At 42.1% G+C, this 25632-nt stretch overlaps 1 protein-coding gene across 3 annotated transcripts in view; it reads left to right on the plus strand.

Annotated features, from left to right (window-relative positions):
- The window catches only part of LOC139468918 (uncharacterized), a 39678-nt gene extending 14786 nt beyond the window's left edge, over positions 1-24892 (plus strand). The window contains exons 2-5 of one of the 3 annotated variants that reach the window (XM_071251053.1): positions 2266-2344; positions 10026-10183; positions 13209-13535; positions 24407-24892. In XM_071251053.1, coding sequence (XP_071107154.1) covers positions 10057-10183; positions 13209-13535; positions 24407-24612 — 660 coding nt within the window. In that variant the 5' untranslated portion in view covers positions 2266-2344; positions 10026-10056 and the 3' untranslated portion in view covers positions 24613-24892. Of the gene's footprint in view, positions 1-2265; positions 2345-6169; positions 6572-10025; positions 10184-13208; positions 13536-24406 lie in introns of those variants that run through there. The other 2 variants (XM_071251055.1, XM_071251054.1) reach the window with 2 other exon arrangements.
- The last annotated feature ends 740 nt before the right edge of the window (positions 24893-25632 follow it).

Here is a 25632-nt window from a genome sequence, read left to right on the forward strand (position 1 = left end):
ATGGTTCAGACTACCAGTGTACCAACACATGTTTTAGACTATCAGTGTACCAACACATGGTTTAGACTATAAGTGTACCGACACATGGTTCAGACTACCAGTGTACCAACACATGGTTCAGACTACCAGTGTACCAACACATGGTTCAGACTACCAGTGTACCAACACATGGTTTAGACTATAAGTGTAACAACACATGGTTCAGACTACCAGTGTACCAACACATGGTTCAGACTACCAGTGTACCAACACATGGTTTAGACTATCAGTGTACCAACACATGGTTCAGACTACCAGTGTACCAACACATGGTTTAGACTACCAGTGTTACAACACATGGTTTAGACTATAAGTGTACCAACACATGGTTTAGACTATAAGTGTACCAACACATGGTTTAGACTACCAGTGTACCAACACATGGTTTAGACTATCAGTGTACCAACACATGGTTTAGACTATAAGTGTACCAACACATGGTCTTGACTACCAGTGTACCAACACATGTTTTAGACTATAAGTGTACCAACACATGGTTCAGACTACCAGTGTACTAACACATGGTTCAGACTACCAGTGTACCAACACATGGTTTAGACTATAAGTGTACCAACACATGGTTCAGACTACCAGTGTACCAACATATGGTTTAGACCACCTGTGTACCAACACATGGTTCAGACTACCAGTGTACCAACACATGGTCTTGACTACCTGTGTACCAACACATGGTCTTGACTACCAGTGGTAGTCTAAACCATGGTGTGACCTTGTCTCAATTTCTGCCACCGTGCTTCATGGTGTGACCTTGTCTCAATCTCTGTCAACGTGCTTCATGGTGTGACCTTGTCTCTTTTTCTGTCAACGTGCTTCATGGTGTGACCTCGTTGCCTCAATTTCTGTCACCATGCTATATAGTGTGACCTCGTTGTCTGAATCTCTGCCATAGTGTTTCATGGTGTGACCTCGTTGGCTCAATCTCTGTCACCGTGCTTCATGGTGTGCCCTTGTCTGAATCTCTGCCACCGTGCTTCATGGTGTGACCCTCAATCATAGGTTTCTGTCGTGCCCAAGGGACGCAACTCTGGACAGCGAATCGCGGCGCCTTTAGACGACTGGACCATCCATGTCCCGCTAAGTATCTTGAATTTTCAACATAACATCTTGAAATATTACGTAAGTATCTTGAAATTTCAAGAAAAAAGAAATGGCCCTAAAAGGCTTCCGTATCTCTGTCCACAACCGCCCCGCTGTCCTGTTCACTCGGTTATTCAACACACACAAGGGTCCATCATATTGATAACACAACCAGCACAATTTGTAATCTTGTAATTAGATCAGGACTGATTAATAGTATTTTATCAACAGTGTTTTGAAGAGTCAAACGTTAATGGCTGGATACAGACAATCAATTTACCCCTACTGTCAGCATCGAGTCTGATGTATGTCACGGACGTTCAAACTACCGTTCAACCAAACTGGATCAGTTGATGACAGAGACACTCCATCTTAATTGTTGTCATGATTGTTGTGTCATTGGCTGAAGGAAATAAATGACATTGTATGTAGTTGAATGATAACTATAAATTCATTTAAAAACACAACTTATGGCAATAAAAGCGACACAGCCCTTCCCATATTCATATCTCTGCTAAAAGCAGTCGATTGCGCGATGCCGCCTCAATCGTGAGCATGTCAGTGAATCACTATCAAATAGTGATAATAATAATGCCAGGTGTTCGGGAAAGGCGAGCCCGTCACAAACACTTGCAAAGGCAAGTCAAACAACAAATCAGTGTCACATAGATACATGTTTATGTTTTATAACTTTTTAAGAAGTTGAACCAGCTTTGAACCCCATATAGTTCCCATTTAAAGTTGGAATAGTATCATCTTCATGCCGAACACTCCTATACTGCTGGAAGGACTATGGTACTCTAAAGTCACAGCGTGCGAAATCGGCAACACCGGGAGCGTTCGTTAAATCTCCATCATTATCATCATCATCATCATCATCAATCACTGAAAACCAGTGATGACACTAGGTGTTCGCGAAAATGGTGACGATTTAGTGTATTCTCAACCTAATTAGACGTATTTCAAATTGATTATGAATATTTTTTCGAGCCATTCTTAATGCTTTTGGGAAATTATGCATTTTTTGGCACCTACCAGCAGTTAAAGATAATTTATGTGATATCCATAAGTTAATAAGATTGCTTATGATTATTACCGTAATGTTAATTGTTTGTTTCAACTGTTCAGGTACTGGTGCACTATATACAGACGGGGTACAGTGGTGAGACCTGGCTCGAGCATGTCCGGCCCGTCCTAACAGGGGAAGGTAAGATGGCACTGTTTTTATAATCTTCCTCTCGGGGATAGGAGCGGTGGGGTAGCCTAGTGGTTAAAGCGTTTGCTCGTCACGCCCCGGGTTCAATTCCCCACATGATTATAATGTGTGAAGCCCATTTCTGGTGTTTCCCGCAACGTTATAAACCTATTCATTGGGATCTCTATTAAGTAAGAGAGTTCTTTCTATAGGCATTAAAACCTATTGTGAGATTTTACTTTGAAAGTAATGAGGTATTATGAGGTTTTTTGTTCGTTCTGGAGGTTTTACTTTGAATGTATAACCTCAAATCCCAAATTTAACCAAGTAACTGAAAAAATGACTACAAGTAGCAATTCAAAATTTTAATTCAATTAAAATTGAATGTCATGTGTACAGTGAATGAAGACTGGGTAACAAAATGAAAGTCGTCGTCGCTCATCTTTCCACTTCAGAGTCTCTGGTGAAAGGACAGCGAGGTTTCAAAACACGTGCTTTTAAACAAGTGCTTAACAATGCTGCACAATTTGCACGTAAAGTAACTGTTAGCCGTTAGGTCACAACTACCTCTTTGTAACAGTTGGATTGTTTAAAGTCGTAAATCTTGTAAAGTAAAAGACACCTTGTAAATTTGCGAATTTTCGTTTTGAAAAGTTTAAAAGAAGTGGAATATTGCAACACAAACATTTAGAGACCGAAGATTTCACTTTCATTTAAAAGTAAGTATTTTAGTTGTGTTTTGTTGTTGACACATCCAAGTGCTCTTGAACGCCTGGCAAGTCAGCGAATTTCACGTGCAAATTATGATATCACGTCTTCAAGGAAGTGCTATAATGAAGCGCGTCATTTATAGATGCTCGTTATAGTGAGTGAGTTAGTTTGGTTTAACGCCGCTTTTAACAGTATTCCAGTTATATCACGGCGTGTCAGCTTAATGTGGGAGGAAAGCCCGAAGTGATGCAGGTCTCAGACATTTACCACTTCGGTGAAACCCACGAGCACGGGTATGGTGCTGACAAACCTAGAAACATAATCGGGGCGAACCGGGATTCGAACCCACAATCATAGGTTTCTGGCGTGCCTAAGGGACGCAACTCTGCACAGCGAATCGCGGCGCCTTAGACGACTGGGCCACCCGTGCCCCCAGATGCTCGTTATAACATGTTATCAATTTAGACGGTTTATAAGTATGGAAAAACACTTTCCCTCGGTTTTTGGTAGACAGAGCATGCCCTGGGGGTCGGGAAAAACCACGGGGGCTTCGCCCCCTTGGTTTTTCCCATCTCCAATCCATATAGCTGGAATATTGCGAAAACCGGCGTAAAACCATATTCATTTACTCAATGACTCTCATGGACATATCGGTGGAAGACAAGGTGTGTGAGTGGGTTGGGTTTACCACCGAATCACGGCATGTCACCTTGATGAGGGGGAAACAACAGTAATGCAGATCTTTGACGTTTACCACACTGGTGAAACAACATGGGTATAGTGCTGACGGATTAAGAATCATAATTAAGGCGAATCTGGGATTCGAACCCACTACCATAGGATTCCGACATCCCCAAGACATTTCTGGCGTCTTCGATGACTTGGCCAACCGTGCTCCCAGCTGAGAGTGAGAGAGAAACGCGCGACCTGTACTGTCTCACAGCGTCTCACCGTGAGTGAGTGAGTGAGTGAGTGAGTGAGTACGCCGTCTACGCCAGCAATATCACGGCGGGGGACACCAGCAATGGGTTTCACACATTGTACCCCTGGGAATATTTGGGTGTTCGGCGTGAGGAGCGAACGCTTTAACCACTAGGCTACCCGTCCGCCCTGGCATTCAAGATTAATGGAGATGGTATCAGCGAAACAGATAGATAATTGTGCCAGCCTCCCCTCGTCGAGGTAGGGCGACACACTATGCCAGCCAGGTTATTAAAACCTATCTACCGACACTCATTTCAAACTGCCAGGAAAATTGAATTTGAAAAAATATAAAATTACATACGTTATCAATATGTTACCATGCTGAAAAGTAGTCCCGAAACACTGCAAATTTAAAACAAAACAAACAAACTATGATACCCGTATCAAATACATCATCATCGAATAGCCATCTTATTTGTTTCTTTTAGCCACCACATGGCTGCATACTTTTGCCGGGCAGTTTAGTCACCTTGTTCAACCTAGTTAAAATAAGTGGTATTTGCATGACGGGGATCGGATAAATATGCATTCATAATATAATCTCAGCTCCCTAGGGAGAATGCATCCCAAGCGGCCTGTTTGGCGCGAGAAGGTTTGCATATACATTACCATCTCATCCTATTGGGTATCCATGATGGTTGACCTGATGGTCATTCAGAACAATAGTAGTAGCGGAATTCTCTTGTGAAGGCGAGGGGTCGGGGATGTAATGAGAGAGATGGCCTCAATCAAAGGAGAATACATTAACATATAGTTGAAAACACACGTGACCCGTCTGGCTGAAACGTTTCTCAGAATTAGAGAAGGTATTACCTCTGGCAACCATGCCAGTCAGCCTAGACACTAACATAGAATAGTGCGGCCACTCGCGTCAATCTCCGTACGAGAGACATGGTTTGTTCATTTCCTGGCGCTGCGGGACAGGAAACGAGCCCTAAACCTGGACTTGCTCTGTGGTATATGTCAGAGATCAGGTGTTAGCTGTCACGTGCCATGTGTCCATGGTGTCATGGGTGTCGAGAGTCTGGCACCAGCGGTCTTATACAGCCCATAGCGGTGAGCTGGTGAAAGGCGTTTAATTGTTCAGAGAGGTCACTTTGTTTTAAGATGGTTGTATACAGCCGACAGTCTCCTTGATATAGCTGATTATTTTGTCCCGGACAACCTTGCTAGATGTGTTTAAGGGAATTCGAAAATCGGCATTTTTTATCCACATCTGTTTGCATGAAAAGAATTCAGCATATCATATCATGGATACTAGTTTTATCAATGCGGTAAACCAATCCGAAAAACTTGGTATCACGATCCAATAAAATATACAAATGTGGTCATCTAGAATTCGAAAATGGAATTATTTCCGTCACATCTGTTTGCATGAAATGTATTCAGCGCATCATATAATGGATACTAGTTTAATCAATGATATAAACCAATCCGAAAAACCTGGTATCATGAATACGATAAATATGCAAATGGGGTCGCCTAGTAGGAACTACTTTTAACCCCCAAACAACGATTACATGTCTGCTTGCTCAATGTTGACAAACGTTTCCAATATATTTAGATATGGGTTCCCCAACTGTAGACAAACATAGAAGCATATAATTTGGCACTATTTGATACTGGGGCGGTTCACGAAAACATTGTATTCATACGCGGTTTCTGATTGAAGTTACTTCATTAAATGAAATAACGTCTTAAATATCGTTTATTTTGAGAATAAGATTATATTAATATAGAGATTTTCACTCTTGTGTGTTTCCGTATCGTAAATACAATAAAATATAATAACAAGTTTCGCGATGTTTATTTTGTATTTCTAATATATGATACAGTATAATATATGTTTTACGATATGGAAACACAACCAGTTTGGCTCACTTATATATAAAAATCAATCACGGATTCTCGTACCGTGTGAGTCGGTGTTTACATATTCCATGCTATACATTTCAAAGCCAACGCTATTTCCTTTATATATGAATAATATCGATCTTGTCTCGATGGTCTAAATAGCTGAAGGTGCGCCCACGAAAATTCTGTCGTTATTGTTCCTGTAACAGATTGTCAGATTTATGTGAGTGGCACTGTTTTTTTTACTTGACGGGAAATTAACGGGGAACACATTCCACTGACAGGATGTAAGATTAGGCTTCTGAGGAGGGATGCAGATTACAGGATACCCAGGAAACGTATGTTGATTGAAAATTCCAATTAGTCCACGTAACAGTGACTATTTATGTGACCAGGACAGTGTGTGGTTCTCTGACGCCACTGTTGGTGCTGGACGCCATCACTCCGGACAACCTAAGATAGTACGTCCACAAATTGAATGAGTAGAACCGGTAACAGCTCAATTTTGTTGTTAATACTCCTCAAGCTACATTAAGCTCGGCTAGTACGTCATTGTTGTGCAGGGATTGGTGAGATTTGCACCTCGTAACGCATACTCAAGCCGCTTTTGTTCGTCATGTCAACTGCAAGTGGAAGTATGTTCATTGAAAAGTACAGCGGTTATTGAGGGAGGATGGACTTTGTATCAAGGTAATGTAATTATGATGCTTTTCATGCTCTTTTCTGTGAATATCATGACATGGGTGAAATACTGTTTAAAGCTGCGTTAAACCCAACGTACTCAGCTCTGAATCCTTCAGAGAATATACCAATCTGCCCGGCAGAATGTGTACTTATGTTTAATGATGAAAAATGAAACAAACAACAACTTGTTGTTCGATGGTGATATATTCGATACGGGTATCATAGTTGCGTTTTGTAGTACAGTGTCTGCAGTGTTCCGTCGACTGTTTTTGGACTAGTAACGTTTTGACGTTTGTAATTGGTCAAATTCAATTTTCAAGTGTATATTTTCTTTTGCCCTTAACATCAGCGGAATATACTCAAGTTTTGGTTCTAGCATGATCAATAGTAAAAAGAATTCATCTTGGGTATAACATCTTAGGCAAATGTACTTTTTAAAGATCATGGTCTACTCGTTGAATATTAATATCAATTATCTACTGGATGATATAAGATGTAACGTAATATGTTCTGTTGCCATGTTATAAACTGTACTATTCCCTGAAATCAAGGTCGCTATCGTGTTAGCGTTTTGTGACATATTCGTGCGTTCCATCGTCCTTACCATTACTATGATGTTTTTAGCGCACCGGTCTCGAATGAGGGGATGTTTGTTTTGATCAGAAGTGTATTTTGAACAATGCCAGTCATATTAGTTAAATAAACAGGAAATATTAATACTTGTAAAACCACGGGAAGCTGTTGTCAGATTACCGTCGCTAATATGCATCACATGTGTGGGATTTGTTTTCCTTGTCCCAGTTTAGCCACAGAAACCACGCACCTGTCCTAGAAAATCCATAAATAAACAGATGCTGTTGAGATGTTGTTTATGAATACACTGGGAATGAGGTATAAGTGCACAGCCACTATTTTCACAAGTCACCACCCTAAGCCAAGGAAAGGAAATAACCTCTAATCTCTACAATGGCTCCATAGTCGTAGGATAGATGACAATTCCAGAGGGGAGCGTGTGTATGGGGCGGGGTGTGTGATAGTCGGGTCGGCAAAATGTTTTGCAATCTCAGTTTTCATGATCACATGTTCCATTGGGCGTAAAAGGCCAAATAGTGGTAACAATTATATGAATGGATCACTAAAAATCAGTGATGACACCAGGTGTTCGCGAAAAGTGAGTATAAGCATGTCATGCTCTACTAAACAAAAGTTCAGGTGTATCATAACGTGTAACGCATCTCTGTCCAAATACATGACAACATAACTGTATCCAGCTCCAAAACAACTTTTTGTTGGTAAACATATTGGTAATATGGAAATATTACCCTATGCACAGAAACGGACATTGGTGATAAAACAAGTGCCATTATAGCAACGGATACGCCCTCTCTATGTGGGAATGTCAAGTATCATCGAAACCGAACGACGATCACATAGAACCATCTCTAGCTCGAGAGCAACCCACTCATCGTTCTGCGTACTCCCGATAACGCTATCTACACATCTAAATCCAGAGATAACTTGAGTAGTGAGTGGAATAGCTATGGTGCTATGAACTATCGATTCCGTCGTAAAACGGTTCACTATCGCGATTAACGACATTTTGTACGCGTTCTTGATGTTTTCGAAATCTCGATTCGAAGATAGTTTCACAAATTAAGGTTCAAGACCAAAGCGTCCTCAAAACAGGATTTGACGTTTAAAGTGGTATATTCATTATAATGCGACATTATTACTGATGTGTGACCACTCTGGAGCGTGGTGATCGTAACGTTCCCAGTGCCTTGTGTTTGCCATATAAGGATACGGAAGAGGGGTTCCAGTAGTGAGAGGAGTTCCTGGGTGATCACTCCGGTAGACCAACATTCAGCTATGGTTGGTTGATGGAGTGTGTCATCGCAACAATGTATATTAATGACTATAGTCATCGACTGGTTTGCCATCTCCAGACTCGACACGCAGGTCGCCCTGATGCAACCCAGGTATTTCTGTTAGGGGCGTTATGCGACACCCCTTTAGTGTTGTTGAACGACAGTACCCGACGATACAACGCGGTCTCGCTGATTTAGGCAACGTCTGCATACATTGCCTTCATTCTGCGTCCATTGTACGATTTCTCGTCACGTAGATGTGGCGCCATCAATAGCAGTGCATTAGTACATTAACTGTACATTAATGTGATGTAATGATATAATCCAGTCTAGGCCTGGCAGCCAGCCTGTTAATGACATCAAGAATAAAGACGATGTATTGATGTGCGGAGAGAAGCCCATCAGCTGAACTGACCACTGGCGTGGACTTGCGAACTAGCTCGACCCAGCCTGGTCATACAGTACAACTGACCCGTCCTCGACTTGTACATTCAGCGCAACTGACCCGTCCAGTACAACTGACACTTGTACACCCAGTGCCCCTTATGAACCCGTACAATCCGGGCCATCCACTGAACACTTCGGTGAAACCCACGAGCAGGGGTATGATGCATGATCAACCTTTAAACATAATCGGGGCGAACCGGGGTTCGAATCGAGATTCCAACCGGGATTCCATCTTAGGTTTCTGCCGTGCCCAAGGGACGCACATCTGCACCAAAGACTACTGGGCCTCCCGTGCATCCGCACCAGAAGGAGTTTTCAGATTAAGGTGACGGTCACAGCAAGGTTTGAGAGTTGATATGGATTTTCCATGCAGTTGTGAAAAAAATGATTTGGATATACAGTATACAACGTTTATAACGAACACGCTTAAAACGAACTCATTTTTTTGTCCCGACCATTTACTTTTTATATGTTGTATATATGTGAACTACGGTTATAAGGAGCTAAAATTAACGGTCCCATTGAGTTCGTTATAACCGTAGTTTACTGTATTTTATTGATATTCAATTTTTTTTATGCAGATGACATCATTCCTGTACTTCATTCTTTGAGACTGTACTGTAGTCGGGATGTCTTTCCCCGAACCGGAAGTAATGTGAAGGAGGAAGAGGACTTTGGGGGCTTAGGGGGGATGTTGCTAAGCAACAGCTTCTGTTTAACAATTAGATTTGTAGATCAATAATTAGCATTCGGGTAGCCTAGTGGTTAAAGCGTTCGCTCGTCACGCCGAAGACCAGGATTCGATTCCCGACATGGGTACAATGTGTGAAGCCCATTTCTGGTGTCCCCCGCCGTGAAATTGCTGGAATATTGCTAAAAAGCGGCGTAAAACCAAAAATCACTCACTCACTAATTTGTTCGAACGGGTATATACAACTTACGTAGTGACGCAATGTCCCCATCGCATACATACACATTAACAACCATTATGGACGTTGAACAATTCTATATACATACATTGGTACTTGTGCTTTTTAAAGCAAAATAACAGCACAGTCTATAATATCAGAATCTCAACGACCGTCGTTGAACATATGCTTCCTGTGGCTATCAAAATTATAATATAATTTGCCGTGTTTTTTCAGATGACAGAGATGCGTAAAGAGCCCCCTTGAAATGGATCTGATAGACTATATTTCTCAGATCCGCTCATGCGTAGTGGAGAAATTCTCTTCCTCCCCATCAAGAGATGTTCGAGGGGAGACAACCACAGGCTGTAACAGAAGGGATTCCGAAAATGGATGTAAGTGCTGGCAATCTCATATTGTGGCATAAAAGATCTTCTCAAATATGGAAGCAGTTTTGAAGCACGTTGATATTATCAATTTAATTTAATCTTACCGTAATTCTCTTTGCAACCTTTTATTTCCACCTATATGCTGTGGATCCTTTAACAGTGATCGTGAATTACTATATGATTACCAAGATTACACGCTTAACTCATTACAAAAAAACAATTATCAGGTGATAATGTATTCAAATACAAAGTTTTAAAAAACTCAACGCTTTAATAAAAAAAATGAAAATAGATTATACATTGAAAACATGATATTGATGATAATTGATCTCTGAAGGTTTTCTCTTCTTCCTGTCTAGATGTAAATACGTAGTTCGCGACACACAATCATTTCGCACAGCTGGTCATATGAAAGGCATAGTAATTGTCTGTCTTGAGTCATAGCCAAGTTATCATAATGTACCAATCACCAATAGTTGCCACCTGAATCAAATCACGGGTTGGTAAATGTTCCTGTATCTTGTTTACATCGAGATTCACAACACGTGCTCCAAAAACAATGTTCATTGTCTTTTCATGACATACATAAATGAGTTGCGGTCTGTATCTTTTGATGTATACGTGAGTAGACCAGTTAAACCTACAGTGGTCTTAAGTGTACTAAAATTCATGAGTGGGCGGAGCTTATGTGGCCACGTGACACTTGTTTCGTACACACTGCTTCAGACTACTGTAGGTTTAAGGACACAAAATACGGGTGGAAAGTACACCTGCAATTGTTTCAAATACCTGAGTAAAATCCCAAAAATATACAAACAAAGAAGACGAGCAAAATATACACCAACATTTTACGAGATAAATGAGATGAAATGAAAACAGGGTATAATAAGGCATTGGTGGAACCAGTTGTTCTTTTCGGCACAGACAGTCGGCGTCCAGAGGGAAATCTTCATACGCAGGAAAAAACACACGACTGTTTTTGTTCAGTATTTTACATTTATTTATTATCCGTTGTTCATACTTGTTATCGAGAAAAGATCGAGTACTATTAAATTTTTCACAGTCATTACAATTTGTGTTGAACTATTTTTGTGTTGATTTGTCGAAAGTACCAGAGGTATCGATTTTCCTCATTTATTTCCATGATGTCATCGGGTTTTTTTGCTAAAAGTATTTAAAACGGTGGTTCTAGTATTATTACAGTACTGATATTGCAGTACTAGGGTTACCCATTTCTGTCATTGTATCGTCGATACACTGATAACGTTTGATGACCGTGGCACGATATTCAGTATTACGTTGCATTAATGTTAACCATACGGTCACGGCTTGCATATGAAAGTGTGGAACGGCCACCGGCAATATAACACGACCATGAACATGTCATTAAAGGAAATATCTGCTTCGCCGGGGGTTATCTATGGGCTATTTCCTTAACGCTTAGGCATAAGATATAAATCTTCCTTTATTTGATGGACGACGTTGGAGTGTAAATGTTTGCATCTGTAAGTCTGCGCGTCCCAGTGATGACTATGGTGCAATCAGTCACGCGCACAGAGCCAAGAGATAGTTATCCGAGGTTGTCACTGATGTATGTTTCGATTGGCTCACGCCAGTGCTATGAGAATCCACAGCAGTGGGAATGTCTTAAACCCTCGGTTCCTCGCTCGGGTCAAATCCTTGAGAGTTTAATCTTCTATTGACCTTCCGTGTGATTGTCTTGTTTTCGATTGTCGCAAATTAATCAGACGGTTTAATTGAGTCATAAATTCGTCCGTTGACAGTTGTAGCAATGTAACGACATTGACCACGATTATGATATTTCTAAGTTGTCCAATAAACATTGCCATATGCTGTGGTTATTAATTGTTCTCTGATTGGCATTTACCACTCCTAAACCGTTGTGACGTCACAGATCCTGTTCACGATATATAACGAAGCAACTAAACCGATCACATTCACACAAAGTCGGAGTGTTGATATCCTGCCGCCCTAATCCACATAATGCACGCGATTCGAGATATACAAATTCGCTGTTGACTTTCAGAATGTGCGCGGAGTCTCGGGTCAGAGCTACTTGGGGTGATGGGCGTGATTTGTGAAGGGCTGTTGTGAACTGATACATTTACAAAATAGTCTTCTCGTCAATATTTAGTACAGAGTAGGGGTCTTTGTGATTACGGAACCTCGCAGCGTTAATGTGACCATTACCGGAGGCGTTGGCGACGTACATGTCGACGTCGCTGTCTGATATTGGTTATTCCATTATCAATACCTCAACTCTCGGCCCCCGAACAAGATGTCTTCATACACCTAAATGCCAAACAACCGTCTCCATATTGATTCCCGTCTACCTACGGAAGTCGTGGTACCATTCCAGAACCTTCAGGGATGACCCAATATATACGCGTGGGAAGCCCCTAACTAAATATAGCTCGGATCGCAGAGACCACCTCTGCTATATTTTCATTAGAACCATTATGACCAATTTCATGCAAGACGTACAAGGTTAGACAGTTGAACACAGTTTCAATTATCCCAGGCCTGTATGAACCATGATGGGCCGCGACGATGACAGTTTGCATCCGAGCCAGCTGATTGACTGTTGATGACATACAGGGGGCAATGAAGGGCAGGCTGGGATAACCATCTATATTTCACTGAAAATATCCTCCCTGTGACTTACGCTTCGTGCTTTGTTCGAAGACTAACTATCAATTACCTCCCCAGTCGATCTCATTGCTTCCTCTGGTTCTCAGCAAATGAAATCTGTGAAGAGAAGAAGAGAGCGACCGGGAATTAGTTTTAATATCAACCATCTAATCCTTGACAAAGTTCACGCTCACCTTACAATAAGTATCGGATTGTCGTCTGCTTCACATTGGTAACACACAAAGGACACAACCGTGATTGTCTTCCCACTGATTAATGTTAACGTGGGGAGTTTGTTTTAATCCTGCAGTAGCGAACATACACAATGGGACGGGGACCAACAGTGGTATGATAATGAGTTTGTCTTCCTTATTTCTAGCAGCGTCTGTTGCGGATAGAACGTCCAGGGATGAAGCGAGGCGGGAGAACGAGCAGTTGTCTGCCGAGGTGGAGGGCGCCCAGAGAGAGTACAAAAAGCTGAAGCAGGTCGTGGAGCACCTGACCAGGGATTACGAAGCCTCGAAGGACTTCGACCCTCTGCGGAGGTACAAGAAGATGAAAGGGATGGTGAAACGCACCGTCCTCCATCTGCGACTGGACCCGGACCAGCAGGGGTCGTCCCAGGGGATTGTGGGGCTGGTCCAGGGGTGCAAGGACTACACCCTACAGCTTGAGGGGGTCAAGAGACGGGGGGAGAGAACTAACAGTGAGTACACCTTTCCTCTGCTCGGTGATTATCTACTTTCTTTATGTACATCTATTGGATAATGATAGCTTTTTACCTGGAAAAAGGTCGCACCCCTGTAATATGAATAATAACAGAAGACAATACCAAGGACAGGTCTTCACTTATAACATAATATGAACGGAAGCTTAAAACATTGTCGTTGTTCCAAACGTACTAGAACTTCATCACTGCTAACGGGAGCTTTTAAAAATATGACCCGAAACTAATTTCCCACAGTCTGTAAAATTATGCTCCAAATAACATCTTTGATGAATACGGCCCCGAAATAATCAAACCTAGAATGTGCATTTAGGTGTTGTTAAAGTTATCACCAGACATATGTCGTATACTTGTGCCAGAATATGCATGGGTCATGTCCATCAAATCAGACAGGGGCGTAATGCCGAACTGAAAGAATAGAAGAGACATCATAATGTTGCGTGAGAAATCAGCACACCTTGAAGCGCTCGTAAACCTCCAGCGTAGGTAACAGAACAAAGTATGAACGGTAAGATTAGATAGAGTATCTCGTATCTCGTATCTGATGGCAAAGAATATCCGGGTTATAATGGGTCTTCAGCAACCCATGCTTGTCGTGAGAGGCGACTAAAGGGATCGGGTGGTCAGGCTCCTAGACTTGGTTGATGCATGACATCGTATTCCTATCGCGTAGATAGATGCTCATGATGTCATTCACTGGATTGTCTGGTCCAGACTTGTTTATTTACAGACCGCTGTCATATAACTGGAATATTGCTGAGGGCGACGTTAAACAACAAATAAACAAACACAATCTGATGGCAAAGAGTCTAGGGTATATTTAGTATATTTAGATTTTGATTACATAAACCGACTATAATTATAAATACATTCGAGAAAACCATTTCCGTATTCATAAGAAATCTGCATTCTATAATAGTGGCATATGTTCGTTTGCATGCGGCCTTTTATTACAGAACGTAATATTTTAATTTGCATGTGCTGCCTCGGTCGCACAGAATACTACAAGCATGCTGTGGCAATTATTTTAATGTGAATTAGAAACCTTAATATGAAAACCCGGAAGTATTAGCACATACCGTTGTGTAGCTATTTTGAAATAATTTCTTTTGGTCTTGTAACAAACTTTGCAATTCAGTTTAAAATCCATCATCGATTCTGTCTTTTCTTATTGAATTCTTGCTACTTCGAATGACGCTTTATCCTTAAGAACGACAGCACAGGATCATCCCCAATCACATCATTATTCAAAATCCTAAACATCAAAAACCATAAAAATGACATGTTGAGTTCGAGATTTGTCGTCATACTGGAGTCAAAACCCGAATTATATTCTTCTTTTATATAACTAAATGCCAAAGAAACGGTTTATGAATATTTTATAGGTTGGAATTGCTTTGACGTGGAATACGTGAACTTTACAACACGCTGGACAATGCGTGGGTTGAGATTGGCTTTCGGCATATTATTCTTGGCCGTGTAGAACTGGCTCAGATAGGCGCATTTCTGTGTGTTCTGGATGATATTACACTATTGTTGAGAGCTGTGTGCTTTATGATTGCCACTCCGAGGTGGATGTGTGAACACTTCTGTTATCTAAGGCTACAAACAGTCAAGCCGCAATCAATCAATAATACCCGTTACAAACGCCATTATTTCAGGTTCATACGTCATGCACCGACAGCGCTCCATTCGAAATAATAAAACAACCAAGGCCTTTATGACGATACCTGCTTCACTTTGCTCATTACATCACCATCGAATAATTTCATTATTTTTACCTATATCATGAGTTCATATATATAGTTTCTATTTTCATCTTTTGTGGTACGGGTGGCCTAGTCGTCTAAGGCGCTTCAATTCGTTGTGCAGAGTTCCGTCCCTTGGGCACGCCAGAAATCTATGGTCGTGGGTTCGAATCCCGGTTCGGCCCGATTATGTTTCTAGGTTTGTCAGCACCATACCAATGCTCGTTGGTTTCACCAAAAGGGGTAAACGTCTGAGACCTGTATCACTTCGGGCTATCCTCCCACGCCGTGATACAGAAATACTGTTCCAACCTAACTCACTCCCCTCACCATTTCCATCTTTATAATGCCTTCGCAGACCTCATCTTTAATGGTATCGGGTTTCTATATAAACATTGCGAAAGCATCAATATTAGTAGATGGCATCATTGATATCATCATATGTTTAGAGAGTGAGTATGGTTTTACGCCGCTTTTAGCAATATTCCAGCAATATCACGGCGGGGGACACCAGAAATGGGCTTCACACAATGTACCCATGTCGGGAACGAACCCGGGTCTTCGGCGTGACGAGCGAAAGCTTTAACCTCTAGGCTACCCGAACGCCCCTCATATGTTCAGAGGTTTCCCTGTGAACCAGTGATATTCGATAGGACAAGACATACTGTATCTCGAACACAGGGGGCAACGAGGGAGGTCCGGTTGTCGTAATTCGATATTCGAGTTGCGTCCCTTAGGTGTGCCATACACTTATGCTCGTGGGTTCGAATCTCCGATTCCCTTTATAACATATCCATATTTGTCAGCATCATACCAGAGGTCGTGGTTTCACTTAAGTGATAAATATCCTGCATCACGTCAGGCTTTCCTCCCACATCAAGCTGACACGCCATGATAGGACAGAAATACTGTTAAACCAAACCCACTCACTCACTACAGCGTAAAAAGCGACTACCGGGATCGGGTGGTCAGGCTCTTTGACGTGGTTGATGCATGCCATCTTATCCCATTTGCGTAGATCGATGCTCATGGCGTCAATCACTGGAGTGTCTGGCTGAGACTCGATTATTTACACACCGGCGTCATATAGCTGGAACATTGCGGAGTGTGGGGTTAAAAAATAACAACAAACAACAATAACAACATTCACTCCAACACCTGATGTACGAAATACCAAAAATGAAAAATCCAAAAACTTTGTCGTTCCAACCCGGCTACAGGTTACATGTTGTTCATCGAAGAATCGTGACACTGTAATTCAACTGGGTTTGAGTGGGCGAAGCGTTGCCTTGTTACGCTGAAAACCGGGGTTCGATTCCCCACATGGGTAGAGTGTGCAAAGACGTTTCATGGAATCCCCCTTCGTTATATGCCTGGAATAGTACTAGAAGCGGCGTTAAACCCAACTTACTCCCTCACCTGAAACTAACAGCGACCGGAGTCACGGAGTGCACTTGTTTTCACCTGCATGAGTTGCACACCTGCCGACCGCGGTTGCTGCTGCACAATGAGTGTTGTGCACTTTCTCCCCGTGCGTTGCTACACCTGCAGCTCATCAATACACGGCAGTAACAACAATGAACACGTAATAAGCATTCTATTATTACCAAAGTCGCATCCGAACCAATCTGACACCGCTATTGAAGTGGAGAAGTTGTGACGCCCACTTCATCTTGAAGACATATTGTTCCTGCAGCGACCAAATCGATCAAACATTATTATAGTATTACAAATATCCATATGTGTGATGAAAGTATTGCAAGAGACGAAAGAAGTTGGATGATACACAAGCTCATGTACGACAATATATCTTTTGTAACAAAACGTGAATCAAATACAGGCTCATTTTGAAAAGAGACATATGTAAACACTAGCGCAAAGTTTCTATTGATCATTATCAACGCTGATACTAAACTACCGGGCAAAAGAAAGTTCTCACTTTAAAAATAGTTGTATAAAAAGCAAAAAAGCTGTACTGGTTTGAACCCCCGCGGAAACATTCGCCCAAATGCAACATGACCACAATCACAACGCAGATTTTCGAACGCAGCTTTCCAAATCATGCATTGTTGAAAAGGTGCAAAACGTGCTTTTGAGACATTGGTCCAAATGCACGTGCGTGATTGTGGCATAAATACCGACGTTGGACAGAGCAGGCATTCAGTAAGCAAAAAACACCAAGAATATGACTTACACAAGCGCAACGAGACAGAGCGATCGGTATGGCCAATATGGGGGCTAAACAACGTCAGATAGCCAGAACCTTCAACTGCTCCCAGACCACCATCAGCAAGTTGATAATCCGCTACCAACAGACAGGACAGACTCAAGACCGGCCAAGATCGGGAAGACCGAGAGTGACAACACCGGCCGCTACATCCGGCAGATTCACCTCCGAAACAGATGTGTGACGGCGACGTCAACGGCGGCAACAGTACTAGGGCATGCCATCAGCAGACGAACAGTCCTTCGACGACTTCCTACGGCTGGTATACGAGCCTACCGACCCTTCCGTGGAATGGCCTTGACCGTCTACACCGTCAACGCAGACTGCAATGGGCACGAACTGTACGTCGGTGGCAGCGACGTGACTGGGCGAGAGTGCTCTTTACAGATGAAAGTCGGTTCTGTCTGTTCAGGAACGATGGCAGAGTTCGAGTTTTTCGACGAAGGGGAGAGCGACTGGCGCCAAACTGCATTAGAGAAGTTCACCCGTTTGGAGGTGGAGGCGTCATGGTATGGGGTGGCATTTGTGGACACGGCTGGATATCATCCGAGGAAAGCTGAATGCTCAGCGATATAGGGATGAAGTGTTGAGACCTGTTGTGGTGCCCTTTATTCAACATCAGCCAAGAGGATTAATTTTGCAACAAGACAACGCAAGGCCTCACACCGCCCGAATTGTTCAAGACTACCTGAACAACGTTAACGTCAACGTATTGCCCTGGCCACCTTGTTCTCCAGACATGAACCCCATTGAACATCTCTGGGATCATCTTACGCTGAGACAACGTGTACCGCCTCCAGCGAACCGACAGGAACTTGAACAGACTCTATTGAACTTATGGAACAGGATTCCTGTTGACGTTATCCGCCGACTGACGACGTCAATGAGGAGGCGTGTGTTGGCGTGCATGGATGTCCAGGGTGGTCATACTCGCTATTGATGACGTTTTACCTGACTACTGTGTCATTAATGGACTCTTCATGCACTTTTTCAATGAACTCTGATTTGTTTAATTTTTAATTTGGACCCTTGACTCTTTCTTTGTGTATTGCGGAGAATGCAATATCGGCATTACAATGCAATTTCATTCTAATTCATGGAAAATAATTTCTGTTTATAAATTAATCATCATAAATCTCACATATGCCTTTATTTTTGGTGTTTGGTCAAGTGAAGTCGGTGAAAACTTTCTTTTGTCCGGTAGTTTATTTTCAAATGAAACCAAAATAATGTAAACAGCGTCTTCCAAATGTATTATATTTTGGAGCCCATGTGTATAATAGCCCAAGGGTATAATATCTCGTCTCCCTATGGGGATCTTATTAAGCAATCGACTATTTCAATTAGGATCCGAACAGCTTGTCACAACAGTATAATTCCTTTAACCCTCGTCCTCACTGTATATCTGGCTTCTCTACCCGTGTGCTTCATTACCTGTGTGCTTCATTACCTGTGTGCTTCATTACCTGTGTGCTTCATTACCCGTGTGCTTCATTACCCGTGTGCTTCTCTACCCGTGTGCTTCATTACCCGTGTGCTTCATTACCCGTGTGCTTCATTACCCGTGTGCTTCATTACCTGTGTGCTATTTGTTATTCTTACTGTTCACTTGGCTTCACCCCATTATCTACTTGTTATTTATCACCGTTGTTGTCAATGTTAATCTGCTGCTTATCACACCATGTCATGTATATTCCTCTCATTACTTGCTTGTTGTCACTCCAGCTTGATAACGGTGTAAGCTTCTACATCGAAACGTCGCTATATGCATGACGTTGTTATCCATGAAGTTTTTTTGTACGTTTTTCTTAATTATTTGCCAAATTCTAGAATGCCAATCAAACAGTCATGTGACCATCCTTATGTCCCACCCACTTTATCAACCCACGTGTGCTGCAGGATATCAGATCAATGGCGTATTTATTACATTCGTGCTTCGCTGAAATGTCTTTGATGAGTTCATTAACTCCCCTTATACTGTAACTTGTACTGAGATTGTAGCTTCCCACGTGTTCCGCTCCCTCCGTATGTATATGTTTTCCAGTACTTCGATGATAATTCTACTGAAGCTGCCAGTCTGACACAGAATCAGAGTCAATGAGTGAGTTATTGTTCAATACGCCCAAGAATATCATTCCAGTCGCGGTGTGTCAGTTCAATGTGAGAGGAGTAACCAAAGTGGCGTAGGTCGTAGATGTTCATGATCACCCACGAACATGGATACGGTGCCAAGGATGACAGTCTTGGCGTTGCTGATAGTGTTACGGTCTTCGCCACCAACTCAGTTGTGTATTAAACAGTTCCACTGCTGGTTCCAGCAGCAAGTTCAGCGCTTTAACAAACAGGATGCGGTCAGACAGTTACTACACAGTACAACATCCGGTTATTGATGCGCATGCGTAGCGTCTTCAGTTACGAATCAAAATAAACGCCTCGAAAATTTGGGGCAATAATAATGATAATATATGCTCTGCAGATGTTAATTTTGCCGAATTACAAAAACAAACTTCCAACATTGTTTTTCAATCGATACCGAGGACCAATGAATGGTGTTTGATCTCGTCCAATCCCAGTTACCGCTCGTGTACTCGTGAGGATAAACAGGAACTAGTCAATGGATCCCAAAAGCGTGCTTAGCGCTACAACTGCCGTATACTTTTACACCGAGATTACTTTGTAGGACGACGTTCCATGTCTGGATCCGAACCCAGAATATCTACTGGAGGGGTAAACGCATACACCACGTTGCCCAACAACTCCTGGGACAATATTAGCTTCTGCAAGTGTGACTTCACAGAAACTTGAAGCTTTATTGACATTGTGGGACAAACCTCATTTCTGGTTACATAAAACAATTCCAGTATATCTGCTTGGAGGTGGTAGTCTGAAAATGAGAGTCATTATCAAGTTTTTATTCCGAGAACTAACGTTGACACTTCATTTCTGACATATACACCCACGTTCAAGACGTCAGCTTAGAGTAATGGTATTTCAAAGATTCTCTATTCTTTAACAAAGAAAGAAATTACATACACAAAGATATTTGTGGACGTATATATGTGATTGATATACATCGCCTACAAAATCTGAGTTGTCTTCCCGTCATGGCATTGTCAGGGAGCATGGTATCAAAAGGTTACACATTACGAGGGCTGGTCAAAAAGTTCTAAACCTGACTAACTTTCAACAAGTGGTCATAACAAAGTGGCCTAGTCAATGTAGTACAGTGTTTGAGTACTTCATTGCAAGTGTATTTTGTCTGTTGAGTCCGTTTGTATATTAGTGACAGCCAGTTGAACGTGATAGGGTCCAAATGGACAGTCACATAAATGAGTGAGTATGGTTTTACGCCGCTTTTAGCAATATTCCAGCAATATCACGGCGGGGGACACCAGAAATGGGCTTCACACATTGTACCCATGTCGGGAATCTAACCCGCGTGTTCGGCGTGACGAGCGAACGCTTTAACCACTAGTATAGGCTACCCGACCGCTCCGACACAGAACTGGAAAAGAACGAGTACCGAGCAGTCATCAAGTTTTTGACTTCAGAGAAAGTATTCCCTGGGAAAATCATGACCGCATGTCACAAATGTATGGGGATAAGTTCCCTAGCTATTCCACTGTTGAACAAGCCATCTGATCCCCCTAGGTCTTGACGTCTCTCAACTTCCCTCAATGAAGATTCAATCAAGTAGATAGAAACCTTATACTGCCAGATAGACGTTTTACCATTGCTGAACTTGAGAAAGACACAGGTATAAGTCATGGATCCATTGAAACTATTATTCATGAACATTTACAGATGCATAAGATATCTGCTCGTTGGGTGCCAAAGTTTCTAAATTCTGATCTTAATTGGAAAGGAACTGACATTGCCAGAGAAAGTTTAGAGCTAATTGAGGAGGCTTTGGTCACATTCAAAAAGAGATTAGTAACATGTGATGAAACACGGGTCTACCACTATGATCACGAGTCAAAACGTCAATCCATGGAATGGCACAATTTCAATTCCCCGGCACCATAGAAATTCAAGTCTTCAAGATCATTGAAGAAAGTTATGGTCACTTTATAGACGTAAGACGATTACCGGTGCTTACTATACTGACTTGCTCCAACGCCTGAGAGATTTCATCAAAGAAAACGGCGAGGAATGCTGACTGCTGGATTTCTGCTATTTATGACAATGCCTCTTCTCACACCTATCGACTTACAAAGGCTACTGTGCGACAATGTGGGTTCGAATATCTTTCTCACCCGCCATACTCCGTCGGCAGACCTGGCACCAAGTGATTTCCACCTGTTTCCTAAACTGAAAGAACACCTTCGTGGCAAGCGCGGTGACGACAACGATAATCACAAAAATAATTCGTCAGTGATAGTCTTTCGCGACAATCCATAGGTCTGATCAAATGGAAGCTACTTACTCGTGTTGGAACTATACGTTCAAAATTCCAAAATTTGTTGGACAGAAGTATCTTTTGAATATATTTAGGATAAAAACCTCTGAAGAAGTAACTACGAATATTTAGGACGAGCGACAAAGAAACACAGATGAACAAATAACGCGCACAAAAGGCACATCCGCGAGTGTGTTTAGGCGAAGGCACGTTTACTGCATGGGTACAAGTTGCCCCATTTCCTACCTTCATAGCCAGACCTGTGAAGATCCGGGATGGAATATGTCTTCAGCAACCCATGCCGTAAAAGTCGACTATGCTTGTCATAAGAAGCGACTAACAGGATCGGGTGGTCAGGCTCGCTGACTTGGTTGATGCATGTCATCGATCCCAAATGCGTGGATCGATGCTCATGATATCAATCACTGGATTGTCTGGTCCAGCCTCGATTTTTTACAGACCACCGTCATATAGCTGGAATATTGCTGAGTGCGGCGTTAAACAACAAACAAACAAACAACCAGCCTTCAGAGCCGAGTCTCCTTTGCGATTACGGAAAAGGTCGAGAATTGTTATGAAATTGTTTGATTAATAGATACAATTGATAAGCTATTCGATAAATTGTATCAAACTGGTATCATCACTATTTGATAGTGAATCATAAACACATGCTTACAATATAGTCGGAATCGTACAATGGATGTTTTATGTTTTATGATATGGAAATGGTTTTGTTGTCTTTATTTGGAGTCTGCGTCATATTACATTGTCAGGACGTTACGAAAAGCAGCCACACAGCGACAAAATTTAAAAAGGTGAAATTTCGGCCAAATCCAACTATTTTTATTTCGGAAACAGACCCCAAGCCGCAGAGGTCTACAAGCACGAGTATGGAAATGGATATACCAACCGTCCTCGCTACATTGCTTCTTTTATATATGTTTACACTTGTTAAATACTACAGCTTACACCACAGTTAGACGCCGATTTTCGGTTTCCTAGATTATAGTAATATGGGATAATGATAACAATGATCCCAGTAATTTGTCGAGATCAATGCTAACAGGTCAATGATGGTCATTGCTAAATCGATAGAGATAGAAAAAGGAGACACCTTGTTTGTGCGTCGCCAACACTGAAAGTAGTACCTATCTACCCCTTTTTATTAGCATATTCATCCGCACATGACCCCAACGGATACCGATTTATTCGTTATCCTGCCGAGAAACCAACCGATTATATGATAAATCCTACTTTTGTCCTTCTACAAATGTCTAAACATAATCAGACCAATCCGAGGCAACGTGATCATTCAGTGCGTATCAGGGAGACAACTCCTGTAAACATCCGGGAATATAGAACCGCTGTGACCATGTGAAAAATACCCGTGGTCTTTGTAGGTATCGATGACCGAGACAAATAACAATGTGTTAAAAATATCAGGCAGATTAATTAAGTTTTCGTAACAGGTTCATATAACATCGCGTAGCATATATGATATCACCTACTGAAGTATTGTGAAATACCATCTTGTTTGTGGTATCACCCATTGATATACTGTGCTATACCTTCTAGAGTATCTGTATTATCCACTGATATACTGTGTCAACCACTCAGTGTATTTGATTTTATCCACTGCTATACCTGCTAGTGTATGTATACTATCAACTGATATGCTATGCTCTCCAATATAGTGTATGCGATATTATCCACAAATATACTGTGCTATACCTGCTGGTGTATGTATATTATCCACTGATATGCTATGCTCTCCAATATAGTGTATGTGATATTATCCACAAATATACTGTGCTATACCTGCTGGTTTATGTATATTATCCACTGATATGCTATGCTCTCCAATATAGTGTATGTGATATTATCCACAAATATACTGTGCTATACCGCCTAGTATACGTGATACTATCTGCTGATATACTGTGCTATACCGTCTAGTATATGTGATATTATCCACTGATATACTAGATTATACCGTCTTGTGTATGTGCTATTATCCACTGATATACTGTGCTATACCGCCTAGTATACGTGATACTATCCACTGATATACGGTGCTATACCGCCTAGTATACGTGATACTATCCACTGATATACGGTGCTATACCGTCTAGTATATGTGATATTATCCACTGATATACTGTGCTATGCCGCCTAGTATATGTGATATTATCCATTGATATACGGTGCTATGCCGCCTAGTGTACGTGATGGTATCCACTGATATACTGTGCTATACCGCCTAGTATATGTGATGGTATCCACTGATATACTAGGCTATTCCGTCTAGTGTATGTATATTATCCACTAATGTACTATGTTATACCGCCTTGTGTATGTGATATTATCCACTGGTGTACTGTGATATACCGTCACGTATGTGATATCACACACTGGCAAGCTGTTCTATATCGTCTAGTATGTGATATAACTCACTCATATCATGTTTCCCTTCCAGGGATGAGGAAGGAGGACATCATGGCTGACAACGAGAAGCTCCAGGAACAGAAGAAGGAGCTTAAGCGGAAGTGTTCCATCATCCGGGACCTTGTACTGAAACTTGAACGTAACTACCAACACTCCAAGCGCTTCATGGTGGTACAGAGATATGGCATGATCAAAGACATGATCAAAACAGTCATTCATGATAAACTCATACAGTGATGTCTGTGATGCTGGCTGAATCATTTGGGTGACCATTCGGACTTTCGAGGACCCGAAAATAATCAACCAAGACGATGCACATGTGCTTCTGTAGCGCCTGTGAAAAACGTAGGAATAATTCATTTGAAGTGAACAGAAACATCAATAGCTGTTAGCATGAGCAATAGCTGTTGCCACCAGCCGTGATAAGCAGATAAAACGTGGATATTTGTATCAGTCCCGTTATCGTGGGGTCAACAAAGTGACGTCACATTTGTAATGAAGGAATAGTTCGTACGTTATGGAAATCAATTTTCAAAAGCTGATGAAAACTTCCAAGTGGATAAACCTTGAATGGAGCCCGAGAAACAACCGTCAGCTTCTCTTGTGCTCACGTGTCACCAGAGCGTGTGTATGTGGCCACGTGTTACCAGAGCGAGTGTTTTTGCTCACGTGTCACCAGAGCATGTGTGTGCTCACGTGTCACCAGAGCGAGTGTTTGTGCCCACGTGCCACCAGAGCATGTGTTTGTGCCCACGTGTCACCAGAGCATGTGTGTATGCCCAGCTGCCACCAGAGCATGTGTGTGTGCTCACGTGTGACCAAAGCATGTGTATGTGCTCACGTGTGACCAGAGCGTGGTTGTGCCCACGTGTGACCAGAGCATGTGTATGTGCCTACGTGTGAACAGAGTGTGTTTGTGCCCACATGTGACCAGAGCATGTGTTTGTGCCCACGTGACACCAGAGCGTGTGTTTGTGCCTACGTGTGACCAGAGCGTTGTTGTGTCCACGTGCCACCAGAGCATGTATTTGTGCCCACGTGTCATCAGAGCATGTATGTGTGCTCACGTGTCACTAGAGCATGTGTTTGTGCTCACGTGTGACCAGAGTGTGGTTGTGCCCACGTGCCACCAGAGCATGTGTGTATGCCCACGTGTCACCAGAGCATATGTGTGTGCTCACGTGCCACCAGAGCATGTGTGTGCTCACGTGTCACCAGAGCATGTGTATGTGCCTACGTGTGAACAGAGTGTGTTTG

The sequence above is a fragment of the Haliotis cracherodii genome, unplaced genomic scaffold, assembly GCF_022045235.1.
Source record: "Haliotis cracherodii isolate W230 unplaced genomic scaffold, xgHalCrac1.p SCAF_2, whole genome shotgun sequence".
Classification (NCBI taxonomy): domain Eukaryota; kingdom Metazoa; phylum Mollusca; class Gastropoda; order Lepetellida; family Haliotidae; genus Haliotis; species Haliotis cracherodii.